Source organism: Tenrec ecaudatus, chromosome 5 (genome assembly GCF_050624435.1).
Source record: "Tenrec ecaudatus isolate mTenEca1 chromosome 5, mTenEca1.hap1, whole genome shotgun sequence".
NCBI lineage: Eukaryota > Metazoa > Chordata > Mammalia > Afrosoricida > Tenrecidae > Tenrec > Tenrec ecaudatus.
Window position 1 is genome coordinate 1,513,130 of NC_134534.1, and position 19,573 is coordinate 1,532,702.

Below are 19,573 nucleotides of genomic sequence, written 5' to 3' on the forward strand. Positions count from 1 at the left end.
CTTCCCCACCAGCACTGTCCGGCAGATGCCTCATGCCTCTTCCTCTTCTGTAGCCAAGGTGTAATTTGCACACCCACATGAGGCGCCTTCTCACAGGAAGGTCGCTGCTTCTCAACACCCCCAGAGAGGCCTTGGGCAGCAGGTTCAAGTTCCATCTCTCCACGGCTGCTTCCATGGGTCCAAGCAAGATGAAGCCTGTCACCTTGTCACCCTTTTCCCCATGGACCACGAAGGCCCAGCGGGAAGGATTCAGGTTTTCTTTACATCGAGTTGTAATGCCCCCTAAAGGCTGCAGTCCTGGATCTCCATCAAGTACTTGCAGCCCCCCTCACTGCCCGCAAGCAGGGCTGCACCATCTGTGTAGCACAGGTCGTGAAGAAGCCTCCTTTGGCACAAGGGCCCCTGACTGGGAACCTCCTAGACCCAGGGAGAGATGGATGCAAAACACAAAGGAATCTCTGAGGAATGCTGGGCCCCCAGACATTGCAAGGGGACAAAGGACCTCCCCGGAGAAAGGCCTCCCACGCTGTCAGAGAATAAAGCTCTGTTGGCTGGGGTCACTCTTCTATGGTATCCTGCTACCTGATGCCATTCTTGGGAAAACCTGGACTGAGGAGTTGGCTCTGCAGAGGAGCCTGGTAGCTGCAGGCGCTGGTGACTCAGGCTGGCACTGCTGTGACTGGGCTGCATGTGGTGTGCGGGCACTGGACACTGGGCTCTGCCTAGGCAGCCCAGGGCTATAAAGTGCTCCAGCCTCTAAGCCTGACTTGAGATCAGAGCAGTTTGCTGAGGCTAGTGTGGAATGGCATTTACTGTGTGGTACCCTTCTATGCCTGAGATACACTGGGCATGCCCAGAGACACTTGGGCATCTCAGGAACTAGACAGCCTCACCTTTCTCCCAAGGAGCAGCTGGTGCTTTCGAACTGCTCATGTTGCAGTTAGCAGCCCGAGGTGTAATCACTGCACCACCAGGAAGCCTTGACTTAAATGTCTTAAAAGATAAAGAGAAACGGAAAGATCGGACCTGGATTCCGTGCGTCGAGCGAGTGCTCCCCTCTGCATCAGTGTACCTGCTATGGTCTGGCCAGATTTGGAAGGCAGGACTGGGGTCACAATAGTGGGGCGGCGGGGGTGGGGAAGGAAGCTTTAAAAAACTAGAGGAATGCCGTATGCTGGTACAGATTAGAGCTCTTGACACACGGAATCCAGGACAAATAAGCCCCTCGGGAACAAGAATGGGAGTAGGGAGAAGGTGGGGGGAACAGAGGGAGAAAGAGGGGAACCGATCGCAATGATAACTTATAGCCCCCCTCCCGGGGGCAAACAACAGAAATGTGAGTGATGGTGATATGAAAATAATAATGATTTATAAATGATCAAGGGTTCATGAGGGAGGGCAGAAAAAAACAAAGAGGAGCTGATACCAAGGGCTCAAGTAGAAAGAAAATGTTTTGAAAAGGATGATAGCAACATATGTACCAATGTGCTTGACATAATGGATGTGTGGATTGTTAGAAGAACTGTAAGAGCCCCCAATTGCATTATTAAAAAAATAACAACAAAAAACGATAAGCTCTAGAGCCACCCCTGCCCACCCCCAGGACTCAGTGAAGCGGGGAACAGAGATGCACTGCAGCAGGAAGGGTCCTTGGAAGGGAGTGACGCTCCCCAGTCCCCAAGTGAGAGAGCAGCAGGAAGGGCACACCCTTACATCTTCCAAGGATGTAGTGATTCCACGGGTGACAGGGCACCTGAGAGTGAATGCTGATTCTTTGAGGGCTGCATATGGAGTGTGATTCTAGCAATACTGGGGAGGCCAAATGTTCTCTGTCATACTCTACAAGCCTCAACCCTGCTCACACTCTGAGCCCTGACCCTGCTCACACACTGACCCCTGACCCTACTCACACCCTGAGCCCTGATCCTGCTCACACACTGAACCCTGACCCTGCTCACACACTGAACCCTGACCCTACTCACACCCTGAGCCCTGATCCTGCTCACACACTGAACCCTGACCCTGCTCACACACTGAACCCTGACCCTACTCACACCCTGAGCCCTGATCCTGCTCACACACTGAACCCTGACCCTGCTCACACACTGAACCCTGACCCTACTCACACCCTGAGCCCTGATCCTGCTCACACACTGACCCCTGACCCTACTCACACCCTGAGCCCTGATCCTGCTCACACAATGAGCCCTGACCCTGCTCACACCCTGAGCCCTGACCCTGCTCACACCCTGAGCCCTGACCCTGCTCATACCCTGAGCCCTGGTCTTGCTCACACACTGAGCCCTCATCCTGTTCATGCACTGAGCCCTGACCCTGGTCATACTCTGAGCCCTGGCCACTCACTGAACCTGACCCTTGCCTGGGTGACCAGTGGGAGTGGAAGAGTTGAGGTAGGCCAGTATAGGCCTCTCAGACCCGAGGACGCCCCAGCTGGCGCCTACCCAGTCGGGCCTGCCCCCTCCCTGGGCAGCTGTAACTCTGCTAGTTGGTGATGCTTGGGTCCCCAGAGTGGTCAGCAGGAACTCTGGGTGGAGCCTTGGGGCTGGGCGTGTGTGGGTGACAGGGCAGAAAGGTGTTGGGTGGGGCTGGGCAGGAGAACTGGGTTGGACATAACAAGGGCCTGGGTGTGCTCAGTGGGTGTCTAATCCGGTTAGCATGCTAGCCTTACCCAGTGTGCCAGGGACTCACACACTGCTCCCGGGCCAGCTGTTCAGAGCCCAGTCCCTGTATGCAAACTTCAGTGAGGAAAGGTAGCCCTCCTGGGGTGCAGAGACCTGGCGGGTCACCCTGACCTGTGAGTGCCCACCCCCCGCTCCCACCACCCACTGGTGCTGAGGGGGAGTGAGCATGGGGGAAACTGCATACCAGGGTAGTGGCCCTTCAGTGAAGCCAGGGCCACAGCGGGGCCTAAGGCGTGCCTGGGAAGTCTCTGAGTCAGATGGGACTGTGCCCAGAGAGGCCAGGGGACACCCCCCTGAGAAGAACTGGCAGTTAGGCCCTGAGATTGAGGCCCTTCAAAGCCCAGGTTACCTTGGGGTCTGGAGGTGGATCACAGACCGGGAGCACCCGACACCCAAGTTCACTGCCTGTCTCGGGATCCCAGGCACTTCCTCTCCTGCAAACCATACCCTGAGGGTGATGCCAGGGATGGGGGAAGGGACCTGTGTGGGGACACACTGTTCTCTGGCACTGCCCATCCCCCAAGGCTACCCCACTCCACCTTCACTCCAGGGTCCACTCCTTCCCAAACTACCAGCTAAGCCTCTGAGCAAATATGGAAACTGATAGTTCAGGCAACAACACTGACTGCCCCCCCCCCAGCCCCCAGCCAGGGGGCCGACACCAGGGGCTGGGAAGGGAGGGATCAACCAGGAGGGAGGGCACCCACAGTGGCTAGATCCCCAACCTAGGTCCCTCCCACAGCCAGTAGGACTCCTGGCTTGGGCCACCACTCTGCTGTTCCTTCTCAGGCCACCCCTGGACCACCAGGGAGGAAGAGGAGTCAGCCCACCCGGGGGCCCTGGGCAGAAAGGCAAGGAAGAAGTCCTAGAGCCTAGGCTGGGGGCTGCAGGGTGGGGTGGGACCCCTGAACAGAAGGATCAGGAATTGGCATGGGAGGGTGGGGTCAGGGAGGGTGTGGGAAAGGGCCACAGGTGGGGAAGGAGGCGGCTACCTGGGGCGGGGTCCGCCTTGTGGCCACCTGATCCGTTAAACCTCGGGGGACCGGTCCGGCAGGCAGCATTTCTTGCCAGCGCAGAGGACCATGCGGGGGACGTGGCTGCTGTATCTGGCGCTACTGCTGGTGGCCTTTGGGTGGCTGGGTGAGCACAGGAGCCACAGGGGCTTGGTGGGCAGTCCCACTGGGTCCCTGGGGAAGGGTCTGTGGGAGGGAGGGGGCAGGCTGGGGGAGCTGAGGACAGAAGAGTCTGGAGGTGGGCTTTGGAAAGCAGGGGAGAGGTGGGGGGCATTCCATGCAGGAGACCCACAGCTAGGCCTGGTTTGAGCAGTGTGGTGGGAGGAGGTTCATGCCAGCTGGAGGTCTTCCTCCCCTGAGGGAGTAGAGGCTGGTCAGGAAAGGGCAAAGTCAGGTTCGGTGGGCACTGGTGGAAGAAGAGGCATGTGTGAACTTGGGGGCTTCAAAGGGCCTGGCTTGAGCAGGTTGGGGGCTGGACAGGAGGCCTGGAACCCAGATGACTGTGTGGTGACTGGCGGCCCTGTGGCCTAAAAGGAAAATTGGGGGAGCTGTTTCCGTGCCCCTTGTTTATCAACCCCACCCCTAATCTGACCACCCTGTCCCCTGCCCAGAGGCTGACGGAGGCCCACAAGAGAGGGCCAGGGCCTCCCACCCATATACAGGAGCTGGACCAGCCTGTGGTCTCGGTACCTGGCTTCTAGGGCCAGCTGCTTCTGGGATTGGGGGCTGGAGCTGCCCCGCCCTGCCCAGGCACCTATCCCCCTCCCTTCTCCTTTGTTTGGGGACACACCTGCAGCAGCAGACCCAGCTCACACCCCACCCCCATACCCTCTCAGCTGATCCCTGAATCCTGCCACAGCTCTCAGCCTGTGGCCCCCAAGGCGATTCTCCCCAGCCCCTACCCGCCCCCATTGCTGTGGAGATTTCAGCCCTACTCCCCGCCCTGGACCAAGACCCCCAACCCAGGCCCTCACCCTGGTCCCCCCAGACCCCTGACCAGCTCTCGGGCTCATACATCCTGACTCAGGCTCTAACCCGACCCCCAAATCCGGCTTCCTCAGCTCAGGGCCCCCTGACCCAGACCCCTCACTAGGTCCCCCAGTCTTGACCCCCTAACCCAGACTCCCCACTGCACACACCCAGAATCCCTGACTGAGCCCCCAACCTGACCTTCCAGACCTAGGCCCTCCAACCCAGGCCCCTAGTCCCCAGACCCCTGACCAAGGCCCTTATCCCAGCTCCTCTTTACCCGGGCCACAGCCCAGACCCCCCTGGCCAAACCCTTTTATCTCAGCCCCACCCAGGCCATGACCCAGGTTCTTCCTGATCAGACTCCTCACCCTAGCCCCCTCTGCCCAGGACTGGACTCCTGCCCCCCACCCTCCCTCAACCTCCAGGACGTTAGGGCCTCAGGCTGCGCACACTGGCCCCTCTCACTCCCAGCCCAGCACCTTCCCCTGTGCCCAAGGTTTGGCCAGTGGCCAGCTGGTGCCCTCAGACCCAGGCTTCTGGACCAGCCCAGAACTCCCCACCTCCCCCTGCCCTGCCCCAGACTGAGGCTGTCTCTGACGTGTTGGGGAGCAGGCCCTACCTGATCCTGGCCCTCAATGCCCGTCCCCAGCCATGGCCCTGCAGTGCTACTCCTGCCCGGAACCCACCAGTGTGTCCAGCTGTCTCACCGTGGCCACCTGCACCATCAATGAGACCATGTGCAAGACCACACTGTACTCCCTGGAGATCGGTCAGTGCTTGGCGGAGTGTGACTCATTCCCAACTAGGCAGTTAGGTGGGACCCACCTTCTCTGCCCCCCCTTCCTTCTCTCTCTCTGCACCCCACTGCCTGCTTTCCCTGGGGCAGATTTGCCTGGCCACCGGTGCAAGCAATGACCTCTCCCTGTGCGTGTTTGGGCAGGCCCAGTCTGCCCTTGGGCCCTGGCAATACTGGGCGCTGATGGGGAGCGGAAGGGAGGGGGAGACGGGCCGCCCCCAGGAGCCCAGGCCGGGGCCTGTGCAGGTAGCTCAGGGGCTCTGGGTCCTGTGACTGACACTCCCGTGCCCCACAGTGTACCCGTTCCTGGGTCACTCCACGGTGACCAAGTCCTGTGCCAGCATGTGCCAGCCCTCAGACGTGGATGGCATCGGCCTGACCCGGCCCGTGTCCTGCTGTAATGCTGATCTGTGCAACGTGGATGCAGCCCCTGCACGCGGCCCTGGAAGTCTGGCCTGCATCCTGCTACTGGCCCCCCTCTGGAACCTTGGGCCCTAGGCCCTGGCCCCCACACTCCCTCTGCGATCGAGTCAGCAAGCTCCTTAAACAGTGTGTCTGCCAAGGCTCCGCTCCTTCTTCTCCCCATGGCCGCCCCCCCCGGCCAGGATCCACCCCTCCGCGGTGTGGAGGCCTGCCCCCACCCCTGGCTCCTACGCCTGCAGGGTCTCAGCAAGGCCAGCTCAGTCCATAGGAGCTGCTTCCTCCTGTCATCACGCTGGGGCTGCAGCCTGGGCCCACTGCTGTGACGGGGCACACGCAAGAACGAGTGCTTAGCTCGGGATGCCCCCAAAGGCGAAAAAGCCACACCCAGTGTCGCTCCCAGGGTGGGGTGGCTGGCTCCTGGAGGAGGGGGCATGTAGACCAACCTCGGGGGCAGCGACACCTCCCAGGGGCTCTCCATGAAGCCCCCACTGTCTCCTGGTCCAGCCTGAGCCTTTGGCCGGTGTGGCCCTGTCTCCAGACTCCCATGGACCCACCTGGATCTGGGTCAACTTCCTGCCCTCAGACCATGTCCCCAGAGTCACCCTGACCACAGGGTTGAGTCGGGGCATGTGATGACACACATGTACATGCATGCATGTGCCAGGGACTGCAACGTGTTCAAGGAAAATGGAATTAAAAGATGATGTGTATATGGGCACACACAGATGTGGACACAAGCACAGGTGTGTGTTGGCATAGAAACACACATGTGCACACATACAACATGCATGTGCATACTGACACACATATACATTGACCACACGGATGTGCATAGATGCACATGGATAGTATGAACACAGCATAAGTGGATGCACGCACAGACACGTGCACACAATGTGCATGGACATGGCATAGGCACACACATATACCTACATGGACATGACATGCACAGACACATGTGACCATGTGTACACAGAACACACAGGGGAAGCCACACAGATGTATAGGTGCATGCATGACACACATGGTGCACACAAGAACTGCACTTCTCACAGCCCCACACTGGGAACTCTGAGAAGGGGGAGCCCAGGCCTTCCACCCAGTTGACCGCCTCAGGAACATGGGGGTCTGGAGATGGACCACAGCCTGATCAGAGCAGGAGGGGCCTACCCCCGTTCTTTTCCCTGCAGACACTAGTCCCCCCCCACCTGCCCTGGCCCCTGGTGTGTCAGCCTCGGCGGCTAGGAGGCGCAGCACACAGCTCCTGCACAAAGGTGCCCGGCCCCTCAGAGGCCCCTACCAGGTGACCGCAGGAAGCAGCCGCTGAGTCCTGATGGAGAGCACGAGGCTTTGCAGGGTGCCCGACGCCCACAATGATCCCCCAGGCCCACCTTCCCATGGGTGCTAGTGCCTGGGGGGGCTGGAGGATTAAGGGGGGTGTCTGTGGAGCGGTTTGGGGTGGTTTTGTGGGGGTGAGGGATGTGAGGGAGGGGCAGAGAATGCGATGATGATGATGATGATGATGATGATGAGTGATCTCACCCGCCCCGCCTGCTCAGCCCTTGTCTCAGAAGCATAAGGAACTGATACCTGGTCCCACCTTGCCACTCTGAAACTGGTGCTGCAGGGGCGACTAAGGACCCTCATCCCGGCCACTCTCCACCTTCCTAGGTGGCTCTGATGGCCATCTCTCCTCTCCCACCCCCGCCCCTCATCCAGTCAGTGCTGAGACCTGTCCAGGGACCGACCACTGAGTCCTGGGAGAGCATGAGTGCCTCTCAGGGGCTCCCCTCTGAGGTGCCTCCTGGAGGCCTGGGGTGACCCTGAGCCCCCCAGGAGGACAGCCCTGCCCTGAGGGAAACTGTGTGGACTGGGCTCTGTTGGGGAGGCTGCAGAGGGCGCTCATGGATGGAGGATGACCCCTGGAGTGTCGACAGGATCAGCCAGACTGCAGACCGCACTCCACAGAGTCCTTGACCTCATCACCCTCGGTCTTCACGTGTCCATTCGTCCATGTATCCAACCAGCCATCGTTTGTTTGTACATCTGCCAACCTGCTCACCTCCCCTTTCACCCCACCAGCTACACATCTACACATCCACTCACCTATCATCCATCAATCCACTCACCTGCCCATCCACCCACCTGCCCATCTGTCATTTACCCACTCACCTCTCACCTGCCCATTTATTATCCATCTACTCATCAACTTACCCACTCACCTATCAATTCTTCCATCCACCCATTTTTCATGTGTCATCTACTCATCTATCAGCTATCTATCCATCCATTCAGCTGCTTACCCATTTACCCATCCATCCATTGATCATCTACCCATTCATCCATCTATCTATCTATCTATCTATCTATCTATCTATCTATCTATCTATGCACTCACCTGCTCACCCTATCCATCCAACTACCCATTTATCATTTACCCACCCATCTGTCATCTGTCTGTCCTGACACTCACCTGTTCAGCCATCCATTCACCCACCCCCTTCACCATCCACCATGCCATAGCGTAAACCATGGCTCAGTACTCCACACAGCCAGGCCTGGTCTTGGGGGGAGAATTCTGAGAGGAAGGGAACATCGTTTCTCCCCTTGAGCACCCTGTGGCCTGGTGGCTGAGCAGGGTAGGCAAGGCAAGCTTCAAATGTGAAGGGCAGAGGGGGTGGAGAAAGGAGGGGCGGTTGGTGCCAGGCCCCAGGGATGGAGACAGGGCAGAGCTGTAGAAGACTGGAATGTTGGGCGCGTCCTAAGTGGCTCACTGAGCAGGGTGGGTGGAGACAGTTGTGGCTCCATCGGCCAGGTGGGAGAGGAGCCCCAGAATGCTGTCCATTCCTGGTCATGATAGCAGGCCCAGAGGCTGGGGTGGTGCCCACCAAATGGTACCCACCTCTGCCTGCCTGAACACCATGCCAGTTTTCACTCGTGGGGTCTCATTCGATTGCCTGACTGCCCAGCCCCACAAAGACTGGCAGCAGTCCCATCCCCAGTTTACCATGAGGAGACTGAGGCTCAGAGGGCAAAGCGACTTGCTTACCAGGTCAGAGGAGCTGCTAGTGGGTCAAGGCTTACATGTGTGTGTGTGGGTCAGGGCTTACATGTGTAGCACCATGGGGCCATCTGTGGACAAGGACCACAGGCTCAGATAGCAAGCCAACAACTCAAGATCCCACACTGCTCTTGACTGGGCCCAAACCTGGTCTCCAGTTCCACCCCGGGCCCACGGGGCAGGTGGGGGTTCACAAAGAGATGGGGGGCAACTTAAGTGGGGCACAGATCCTGTCCTGCCAGACCATATGCGACCCCATTTAGGGATGCTTTCCCCATCCATCCATCCATCCATCCATCCATCCATCCATCCATCCATCCATCCATTCATCCATCATCCACTCAACATCTACCACCCCCATGTGTTATTAACTCTCTAGCCCCTCCCAGCACAGCCACCCACCTGCCCATCCATCATCCATCTGCCCATCTATTGGCCACCCACCCACTCACTCATTCAGCCAACATATGCCGTCCGCCCATCCATGTGCCTCACCGACCCATCTATCCACCTACTCACCCATCCAGCCACCCACTTACCCCATGCAGTCATCCATCCATCTCCCCATCCACTCATCAGCTTGCCTATCAACTCCTCATTTACCTATCCCTCCCTTCCTCCCTCTAGCCACCTACCAACCCTTCCCTCCCTCCATCTACCCACCCCTCCCTCCATCTGCCCATCCATCCACCCACCCTCCCTCCATCTGCCCATCCATCCACCCACCTACCTCTCCCTCCATCTGCCCATCCATCCATCCACCCACCCCTCCCTCCATCTGCCCATCCATCCATCCACCCACCCATCTATCCATCCATCCCTTCACCCCTCCCTCCCACCATCCATCCACCTACCCATCCATCCACCCACCCTTCCTTCCATCCATTCCTCCATCTACCCTCCCATCGTCTCTCTGTCCTGCCCAGAGCAGCCTGCCTTCTGCTCCCTCTGGGCTTCTCTGTCCCTCCAGGCACCCTAAGCCTTCTCTCCAGATGCTGGCATCTCCTGGTCCTTGGCATGGGCAGGATTTACCTGCTGACACCCCTCACCCCACCCTCTAGACTTCACCCTTCACTCCACTGGGTGCAGATAGAGCCCTGGTCAGTGGGGACTTTCCTATAAGGCAGTCACTAACTGCCAAGGAAGGCCCGGTCCGCCGTCTGTCCACAGCCCCAGGGTCGGTTTCCCTGTGCCCCACTGACAGTGCGGCCCAGTCTCTCTGGAAGCTGCGGAGCGGGGTCAGGCCACGGAGCCACACCCGCCGAGACACTTGCAATATCCTGGGCAGTCCGCGCCAGGCCCGCCCGTTGTTGTCTGGGTAATTTGTTTGATTTATTAGATTTTCCGTGACTGCGACACGCTACGCCCTCCCTGTGTGCCCTTCCCTTCCTGGCACTGGAAAAGGGTAAGCTGGGAAAGAGACTGTTCTCAGTCTGTGCAGCCCCCGGCTCTCAAGTCGACTCACTTCCACCCCGCAACCACCTACCTCATAAGAGGGGCTGAGGTCTAGGAGACAAAGGGGCCACCACCAAGCCGAGACCAAACGCCCAGCCTGCTCATCCCAGCCCAGTGCTCCTGCCTGCGCCCCACCCCTGTCCTTGAGGTCAGAAGGACCCTTAGTCCCACAGCAGGGCCACCCGCCTGCCACCGCTCTCCACAGAGCCACGTGCCCAGTGCCGGGCGCTCATCTTCTACCCACTGCCTGCCATCGCCGCGCAGTCAGCTGCTCACCCAGCTCTCCCGGCAAGCATCTGCCCCCCCACTCTGAGTTCTCCCATCTCCTCACCCCTCTCAAGCCACCCATTCTTTCAGACAGCCACCCACCCATCCATCCACCTGCTCTCCATCCCTCCACCCATTGATTCAGCCACCCATGGCCTCATCCATCCATTCACCCTCCCAGCCATCCATTCACCCACCCATCTGTCCCTTCCTCCACCTGCCCACCCACACACACTCATGAAGACCCCTGGGAGTGAGAAAGAGGCAGAAAGGCTGGCAGGGCCTGGAGGAGGCACCTGGGCTGGGTCCTGAAGGACGGAGGTGGACAACGGAGGACCGAGTGTGTCCCGGGTGGGGGGGGGCAGCAGGAGTGGGTGGTGAGGAAACTCAGAGAGCATCTGACAGGGGCCAGAAGGGGGCAAGACCCCACGTCAGACTTGGCAGGAAGGGGAGTAGTGGAAGGCAATGAGGGGCCACAGATCAGAGCCCCATTCCCATCAGCCCACAGGAGGAGCTGGCTGACCCCCCCACCCCTGGCCCCCAGGCACTGGCCAGTCTACCTCTTGGTGTGTGCTCCAGGGCTGCCTGTGCAAGGAGAGGGAGTCTGGGGTCCAGACCGGCCTTGGCTTCAGATGGACTTGTGGTCAGCCGGCCCCAGCCCCAGGGGGAGGGGACACAAATGCCCTTTGTACTGCCCAGCACCCGGCAGGGCCCCAGCCAGCAGATCCTGTGGCCACCCTGGACCTGTGTCCCACGTGCCCAGGACTGAGCTCCTTAGGGCACGAGTGTCCCTAGGGCAGAGCCAGGACTCAAGGATTTGGGGGGCTGGAGGCGGGCAGCACATTCTGCAGGTGAAGAGGCAGGCAGATTACTCAGCCAGCAAGGCAGGCATGGGCTAGCTGGCACTTCCTGATGGTCTGCGGTGAATTCACAGGTTTTCCCTGAAAACGAAGTTGTCAGCTAGTCTGCGTCCCTTGCTGGCTGACTGGGTGCCCTGTCCGTCTCTGTCAGGGGTTTTCATCAGGAAAGAGGCTTTGGCTCTGCAGGAAGGGGCCATGGTGAAAACATAGCCTGTCCCCCCATGCCTCTGCCCATGCCCTCCTGGACGACCTGTGGTCACTGGCGAGGGCCTGCCCCAGGGGCTGGTGAGGGATAGGGACACTCCAAACACTCAGCCACCCCCCTTACTGGTACAGTCCCCAGCCACCCTCCGTACTGGGACAGCTGGTTTCTGCCCCCGCCCAGGAGTGGGTGCCCCAGGGCCTGGGTATAAATCTTCCTTGAAGGCGGGCTCCTCCCGCTGTGGAATCAGAGGATGGCCTGCAGTCGGCAAGTGCTAACCCTACTGCTCCTGGCAGGCTGGCTCCTGAGTCCAGGTGAGTGGGTGGGGGGCAGCTATACTGGCCACTGTCTTGGGACCTGTCCACCTCCTCTCTGGAGTGGGGCTGGTGGGGGCTTCTTGTCTCCCGGAGCCGGCTGGATGCCCAGGGATGGCTTCCCTCCGGGAAGCGCGTCTCTCAGGGCATGCCCTCCAGGCAGAGACAGGAGGTTCTGAGGGATGGTGGGGTGGTCGGTGCTTCCATCTACACTACAAGGACGAGAAGGAAGGGGTGGGGGCAGGCCACACAGGGCCACCAGAGCCCCTACTCCCAGCCCGGGGGCAAGCTGCTGAGGGCACCCCCCCCCACCCACCCCTTCCCCTACCAGGAGCCAGCTTCAAGTGCTACACCTGTGAGCAGCCCACGGCCATCTCCTTGTGCAGGAAAGTGGCCCACTGCCGCCGGGAGGACACGGCCTGCAAAATCACCCTGGTGACAGTGGAGTCAGGTGAGGCCAAGGGCCCCCAGCAGGGCAGGGCAGGGCAGGGCCGCCCCCTCAGTCCCTTCCCTGCCCTCTATGATCCTCCCTCTCAGGGATTCTGCCCTGGAGTGCCGGAGGCGAGGCAGGGAGTGGGCCCTCGTGGCCCACCAATGCCCAAGAGTAATAATGATGGGGGTCTAGAAAGGGGGACCTCCTGCAGCCAAGCTGTTGGGGGCAGGACCGGGCAGGGGAAGAGAAGGGGGAGGAGACGCTGACACAGCTGCTTCCACAGAGTTCCCCTTCAACGGGAGCCCCATGGTGACTGCCGCCTGCGCCACCTCCTGCGAGGCCACTGACCCCGACAGCATCGGCGCTGCGCACCCCGTCTCCTGCTGTTTCCATAACCTTTGCAACGTGGTCGGGGCGCGGCGCTGAGGTGCCTGGCCCCGCTGGAGGGCCAACGCCCCTTTGTTCTAGCTAATGAGGAGGCACGGGACCGGAGAGACCTTCCTCTTCTGCAGGGGCGCCTCTTGGGCCCATTCCACAGATTCGGAGATTGAGGAGCCCCGGGATGGACCACCTGCAAACCAGTCCCCAGCATCACACCTGACCAGGGCACCTCCTCCCCAGCTGGGAGGAAGCTGGGGGTGGACCTTTTGCTCCTCCAGGGTGAGTGTGCTGGGCTCTGGCTCCTCCTGTTCTCAGGTGTCTGTGGGCACCTGTACACCCCCAAGGGCCTGCCCACCCCTCAAAGCAGCTGGGACTCAATGAATGGCAGCCACTTCCGGGGTGGCTGGACCCGTGGGGTTCCAGTAGGCTACAACCCTAGGGCTGGTCGGTCTGCCAGGGCCACCTGTGGAACCCCAGGGAACCAGTCCTCAGTGCCCAAAAGCTCCTGCTCCCCTGCCACCCAGAGAGTCCCCAAGCCCCACCCCCTTCAGCCCACCCAGGACAGCTGGGCCAGACGGCCTCGTGGGCACTTCCACCCCACACTTTCCAGCTCTGCCAAGTGCGGGTCTCAGACCGCCTGGGGGTGGGGGCGGGGAGTAGGCTCTAGCTGCCTGAGAACTGCCCTGTCCTTCTGGAGGTGGAGCGAGAACTCTTGTCTATGGCGGGCCCCAAGTTAGCCACTGCCCTGGGATTGAGTATCACTGGAGCGGCCTGTGCAAGGATACCCCTACCCAAGGCACACCAGCAGTCCCTATAAGAACCCCCTGAGCCTGGCCAGGCACCCCACCCTCAGCAGGATTGATGAGGTATGGGAGCATGGGGGACCTGCGGGACTCCGCGTCTGCAGTACATCCTGAGGCCAGCAGAGGGCATCAGTGTCAGGTGGGAGGCATCCACCCTGCAAAGACTGCCACCCCATGCACCCCACTCCAGGCTGGGACCAGCTCCCAAATTCTGCATCCCCAGTGACCTCTCCAGGCAGAGCAGGGCTGGCCAAACCTTCCCTGCCACAACCCAACATGGGGAGCCCCTGCCCTAGGGGCAGCTGAGAAGTAGGCTGGAGATACCTACTACTCACCCAGAGTGGGGGAGACGGGGCGGGGAAGAGGCCTGGGGGGTCAGGAAAGAGGGGAATGGTGCAAGTAGAGCCCCCACCCTTTGCCCACCTTCACCTCCCAGGGAAGGGTCCATGGGGAAACAGGCTGGTGTATTCCCATCTGCCACGTGGCACCCCTTCACGGCTCTCACAATGCCAGGCGGGGGTCAGAGCCTCACAATGTGGCTTCAGCTGCAGAGCCCCAAGGGAGTATGGTGACACTGCCAGTCAGAGCCCACCTTGGAGGGGCATGGGCCTCCAGTTGCCCAGCAAGCTCCCCCTGCAGGCCTGAAACTTCTGGGGTGCAGTGCTCCACATACCCAGACCTCGGCCCGTCCACAAAGGTACCCTCAGAAAGCCTGCCTCTTGGGGGTCTTTCCCATAGCAGGACCTGAGGCTGGCCTGTACTGCCTCCCCACTGGGGACCCCATGGGCCGTCCTGGGAAGAGGACTACAGTCCACCAGTGGGGGCCCCAGTAGTGCAAGCTTGGGGGTCAGAGCCTAGGGGCCGGGGCCTGGGCACCACATCTGGCCTCACCCCTGCCCTGTCACCCTGGTCCCAACGTAGAACACGCACCCAAGATGCCTTCCTGGCCCAGAGCAGCCCGTCGGGGGAGTTCCCATCATGAGGCTCACCCAGCACGCTCCCATTTAAAATCCTTTAATCTTGAACTTTCTTTAAATAAACAAAGATTGCAGCTTTCCTGTGGCGAGTATAAGGCAAGAGCAGCAGCTGGGGCAGGCGCAGGCAAAGTGGCCCGGCTGAGGCTCTGCACTCCCTGAGGGTCATGGGGCTCCGCCCTGCCTGGGGTCCAGTGCGGGGAGGGCAGAGGCAAGGGGACATGCAGCCCTGAGCAGCCTCACGTACACAGCCATGCAGCAACCCCACCCCGATGACTTCTGAGTCCCCTCCCCAGGAGCTGAGGGCATGGGGCAGCACCCCGGGCTGGGAGGGGGGGGCTGCACCTGGGGCCCATCTTGCTCTGCACACCAGCGCCCTGCCAACCCAAAGTCTGCCCTCACCATTGGGCAGATGAGAGCAGCTGCCGGGCAGGACATAGGGCCTACAAGACTGTCTCCACCACATCCCATCGGGGGGGTGGGGGGAGACAGCCCTTCAGAGCAGAAAGCAGCAGTGGGGAGAAGGCAGGTGCTGGGCAGGGGGAGATAGTAGCTCCTAAGGGGGAAGGAGACAGCATGAGGTCACATAGCATGGCCTGGGTGCTCAGGGCCACTCCCTCCTCAGCTGTTGGTGAAGCAGTCCTGACCCCATGTGGCCTGTCTCTGTTCCCAGCTGCCTGCTCTGTCCTCCCAGGAGCCTGCCTGGAGCAGAAGAGCCAGTGCTGGGGGGCAGTCCCCTTAAGGGCACTGGCCAGAGCCCCCTTTTAGCCTGTACCCCGAGCTTGCCCCCTCACCTGCAGAAATCACCCCAGGAACCCCTCACCATCCTAGGATCTGCTCGAGAGCTCCTGGTCAGGCCCCCAGCCATGAGACACCCAGATCTGTCCTTGTCCAGAACCACCCTCACCCCCAGAAGGTGGCCCTTCTGCAGGTCCCTCGGCTCCAGCACTGGCCCTCCCCACTGGGACTGCTGGGCCCTCCCGAGGGCTGGGCCTTTTGCCTGGCCGGGGCAGAGCTGGTCAGTGGGGCCTGGCCACGTGGGCTCAGGACCCAGGCTGAGCTGGCGGGCAGGCGTGAAGGTGGTGGTCACTTGTCCTTGGGGGCGGTGCTGAGCCCACTCTCAGCACGGAGAAGCTGGCTGCTGGCCTCATTATAGGCGATCCAGTGCTTCAGGTCCTCAGGCAGCTCCGGGGGCTCTACCTGCGGGGGAGGCAAGGCTTTTAGGCTTCCTGTGGGACCCCGCCCTGACGGAGCCCCTCTGCCCAAGTCCCTCCTCCCTACGGGCCCCTTCTGATGCTCACATTCCAGGGGCTTAAATGCTGGGCCTTGTGAGCCCAGCGGTGGGCTGCTCCTGGAGAGAGGCTGGGGGTGCTGAACAGCACTGGCAGTGGTTATCCTGGGGCACACCACATATGTATACCAAGAGGGTCCTGACCACCCCCCCATGCCCGCCCTCCTCCTTGCAGATTGGTGATACATGACAGCAGGCCGCCCCAGAAGGGCCCAGGGTGAAGGAGGGGGAGGCCAGACAGAGGGCCAGTACACAAACAGGGGACTGGGCTGGGTGCATGGCCAGGGAAGCAGGGCCCTCCCAGCAGATGTGGCAAGGTACACAGGACCCTGGGACCCTCCCTGACCCAGGGTGACCCTGGCCACTACCTGGACCACTTACCATGGTGCCACCAAGGTGTTCAAAGTTCCACCCCTCCACACTTGCCCTGTCCTTCCGCTCAAACCTCACTAGCAGCCCAGGTCTGACGCCCCCCCCCCCCTCAACCTCACACCCACTCTCTCCTTCCCCTTCAAATCCTGGGACTCCTGCCATCAGACCCTGTGGTGGGGGACCCAAGCCTTCTCAGGGGTGCCCGGTCGGCCCAGGAAATGGGGAGCTGTGCCTGCAACCATGCAGGGTAACCCCGGGCAAGTCCTAACGCTCTCTGCACCTGCTTTCCCACCTCTGAAACGGGGAGGGGGTGGCTGCACCTCCCTCTGCGTAGGTGTCTGTCCCCGTAACCACTGCCGCTGCACTCCGCCTCCCCCTGGGGCCTGGTTGTCATGCCAGGAGCCAAGCAGGCAGCGGGCTGGACAGGCCCCAGGGAGGGCCACTGAGAATGCCGGGAGTTCCAGCCTCATCCCAGCACCAGGGTGGACCCAGTGAAAGGCAATCTCCTCTCACTGAGACTCCTGCCCTCCTGACATTCGTCCCCCTCCACCCTCTGGTCGGGAGCAAGACCAGTTAGGTGCCCTTTGCTCGGGCATGCGGCCTGAGCGCTTTCCAGTTGGGAAAGAGGGCGTGGGGGCTGACAAGGGCAGACACAAGGAGGAGTTGGGGTGGGCGGCTTTAGGATAACCCCCAGAAGCCCAGGCAAGGTTAAGTCCTCCTGGCTTGGGGGCCAAGCGGGGGCGGGATTGGCCCTCCCGGGGGTAGGCCAGGGGCTCACCTTGCGTTTGCACAGTTGCTGCACTACGCGCTCCGGCGAGGTGCCCAGCACATGCTGGCGGGAGCGCAATAGCGCGCACAGGAAGCCGTCCCGGAGGCTGACGAAGCGCGCCTCCAGGTAGAAGGCACGGTCGTCCCAGCCCAGCAGGCGGGTGCGCACCTCGAAGGGCTCCAGCAGGCGCAGCGAGCGGCGGTAGCGCGCGCACGAGGCGGCCAGCACGGCGCGCGCCCCGAGCGTGCGCAGCGCCCCGAGCACGCCGCAGCGGGTCAGGTGCGCGGCGCGCGCCACGTCGGCCTCGCGCAGGTAGCGCGCGTTGTTCATGTGCAGTAGCAGGTCCAAGTCGGAGGGCAGTACGCGGCCGGCGAAGCGCTGCTCGGCCAGCAGGTCGCGGACCGGCGGCTGCAGCAGGCGCGCGCGCAGCACTGCGCACGGCACGCGCACCAGGTACCACCCATCCAGCAAGGCGAAGTAGGCAAATGCCAGGGCCAGCGGCGCCACCAGCAGCCACAGCATCGCGGCGGTAGGGCGGGCGCGGGGCACAGGGACGCCCGCTGCTCTCGGACCGCAGTCCGAGCCGGAACCGGCAAGTCGCGGTCGGGCTGTACCACTTTGCTATCCACCGGGGGCGCAGGCGCGCCGCAACCCGCCGGGGGCCGCCAGCCGCAGTCCCGGCCCCCCCCCGCCTTCAGTGGTCGCGTCCGCAGCCAGCGCCTTCGCGGGGCGGGGCCTCCGCGCGCCGGCCTCGCGCCACAACGGCCTCTAGCGGTCGGGTCCGGTGCTACAGGGGCACCCGGGGTCGAGCGGTGGGCGCGCTACCTGGCAGAGCCCTCGCCCTGGCCCAGGTCTGGTCGTGAGTCTGGCCGGGGGTCGGAGCGCCAGCCTTCCTTCAGTCCAGGCCGCAGGACTCCGGTGGGCAAGCGGGCTGGGCCGGGTCCCCAGAGGCGCGTTGGACGGTCTCTATGGCAACGTAGCCGCCTCTGCTTGGGAACTCCTGCCGGGCGCTGCCACCTGCGCACGCGGTCCCCTGGGGTGCACTTGGAGCTGGCCTTCCTGGCCACCCCCCCCCTTATCTGGTCATACCCCTTTGGGCGCACCCTACCCCCCCCTCCCCAGATAACGACTAACTCGTTCCCAGACCCCCAAACTGGTCGCAGAAGGAGGAAGAGAGGGAGTAGGTACAGAGGAGGGGGAGGAGGAATCAGCGGACCAAAATGACTCAGCAGTGGCCTTAAAGGTGCCTTAAACCCTTGGGTCGCCGGCCCAGAGGCCTCGCAGGCGGCTGGGTGCCTCATTCTTGGGGGGACGGCAGCCGGCAGGCTGTCCCTCCCATGCCACCCCACGGAGAGTGCACCTCCCAGGGACTGCGGGTTGAATGAGCGCCTGGATTGCCTGGGGTCTTAGGGCGCTTGAAGACACACGGAGGCAGGGGGCCCTCGGCTGGCATAAGTCTTTATCTCCGATTGGTTTCTGGGCCCCAAACTATGCAGACTCAGGGGAGGGTGCGCCTTGGTCCCTGGATCAGCTTGCATACTCTTGGGGACAGGGAGCTCATGCCCTCTCAGGACAGCCCCAGCAGCCCTGGATATTCTGATGGAGAGATAGGCCTTTCTCGAAATGCTCACACTCGCTCCTGTGACTGTCCTGGAGTCAGGACCAGTGCCTTGGCTAGGGTCAGGGTTGGGGTTTGGGTAAGGCTGGGGCCCTGGTTTGGGCAGCTCTGCTGGCCCACACTGGGCCTCCCCTGTGCCCAGGTTTTGGTCCTACCTTTGTGGGGATGGGCAGGGCTAGCCTGGAAGGTGGGAGGCCCATCTCCTGGGACGAGCTCCTTCTTCTGGTCCTTGAGCATAACCTCCATGTAGCAGCTGCCACCTGTGACCGGTCCAGAACTGTCCTAAGGGAAGACTCCAGAATTTTCCAGAAGGAGAAGGTTCCAGGCAGGGGTGAGGGGATGCTTCAACCAGAGGCCTCTGCAGTGTCTGAGCCCTGCCCCCGCCCCAGGATGCACCTTGACCCAGAGCTGATGTGGGCCCGGACACAGGCCTCCTGCCCAGGTGGGAGGCCATGGTGGCCTGTCAGGGTGGCGAGCAGCTTGGAGAGAAGTCCAGTCAGCCTGACTTAAGGGTGCATGCCTCCCAGGTCCAAATAGAAGACCCACCTCTACTAGTGAAAGGACTTAACACAGCCATCAGGGGCCCCATTAGTCCTTGAGGTTCCTTCAGTACCCTAGAAAGCCTCCCAGCTTCTCGGGGTACTGGCGTGGGCAGCTGTGTCCTCATAAATTCTGGGGGTTTCAGAGACTCCGGGAGAACAGGACTGCCCAGCCAGGTGCTAACTGAGGCCTCAGCCAGCACCAGAATTGGATCTGGAGCCAGGCAGGCTCTGGGGTCCCCACCAGCCCCATATCCGGCTCGCTTGAATGCTGGTGGGGTGGGGTGGTGGGATCAGGAGAATGGAGTGTCTCACCTTACCCCACAGG

The 19,573-nt window shown here is 61.5% G+C and overlaps 3 protein-coding genes across 3 annotated transcripts; 2 read left to right on the plus strand and 1 right to left on the minus strand.

The window, feature by feature from the left end:
- Positions 1-3,784: 3,784 nt before the first annotated feature.
- LYPD2 (LY6/PLAUR domain containing 2) lies at positions 3,785-9,946 on the plus strand. Its single transcript, XM_075550524.1, has 5 exons — positions 3,785-3,842; positions 5,337-5,456; positions 5,779-5,949; positions 8,085-8,161; positions 9,938-9,946. Exons 1-5 carry the CDS (start codon positions 3,785-3,787, stop codon positions 9,944-9,946), a joined length of 435 nt encoding a protein of 144 aa, XP_075406639.1.
- A 2,058-nt stretch (positions 9,947-12,004) lies between these two features.
- On the plus strand, positions 12,005-12,924 carry LOC142448569 (secreted Ly-6/uPAR-related protein 1-like). Its single transcript, XM_075550525.1, has 3 exons — positions 12,005-12,065; positions 12,397-12,516; positions 12,782-12,924. Exons 1-3 carry the CDS (start codon positions 12,005-12,007, stop codon positions 12,922-12,924), a joined length of 324 nt encoding a protein of 107 aa, XP_075406640.1.
- A 1,762-nt stretch (positions 12,925-14,686) lies between these two features.
- Positions 14,687-17,663, minus strand: THEM6 (thioesterase superfamily member 6). The gene is made up of 2 exons (XM_075550563.1): positions 17,098-17,663; positions 14,687-15,856 (listed from the first exon to the last, which is right to left on the minus strand). Exons 1-2 carry the CDS (start codon positions 17,608-17,610, stop codon positions 15,743-15,745), a joined length of 627 nt encoding a protein of 208 aa, XP_075406678.1. The 5' UTR covers positions 17,611-17,663; the 3' UTR covers positions 14,687-15,742.
- Between the last annotated feature and the right edge of the window lie 1,910 nt (positions 17,664-19,573).

Bases quoted from the DNA above. Each gene is read 5' to 3' on its own strand.
- LOC142448569 (XM_075550525.1), top strand. From the start codon at position 12,005: ATGGCCTGCAGTCGGCAAGTGCTAACCCTACTGCTCCTGGCAGGCTGG. The intron at 12,066-12,396 runs GTGAGTGGGTGG...TTCCCCTACCAG, and splicing joins AGGCTGGCTCCTGAGTCCAG to GAGCCAGCTTCAAGTGCTAC. The intron at 12,517-12,781 runs GTGAGGCCAAGG...CTGCTTCCACAG, and splicing joins CCTGGTGACAGTGGAGTCAG to AGTTCCCCTTCAACGGGAGC.
- LYPD2 (XM_075550524.1), top strand. From the start codon at position 3,785: ATGCGGGGGACGTGGCTGCTGTATCTGGCGCTACTGCTGGTGGCCTTT. The intron at 3,843-5,336 runs GTGAGCACAGGA...GCCCGTCCCCAG, and splicing joins GGTGGCCTTTGGGTGGCTGG to CCATGGCCCTGCAGTGCTAC. The intron at 5,950-8,084 runs TACTGGCCCCCC...ACTCACCTCTCA, and splicing joins AAGTCTGGCCTGCATCCTGC to CCTGCCCATTTATTATCCAT.
- THEM6 (XM_075550563.1), bottom strand. From the start codon at position 17,610: ATGCTGTGGCTGCTGGTGGCGCCGCTGGCCCTGGCATTTGCCTACTTC. The intron at 15,857-17,097 runs GTGAGCCCCTGG...CCTCCCCCGCAG, and splicing joins AGCAACTGTGCAAACGCAAG to GTAGAGCCCCCGGAGCTGCC.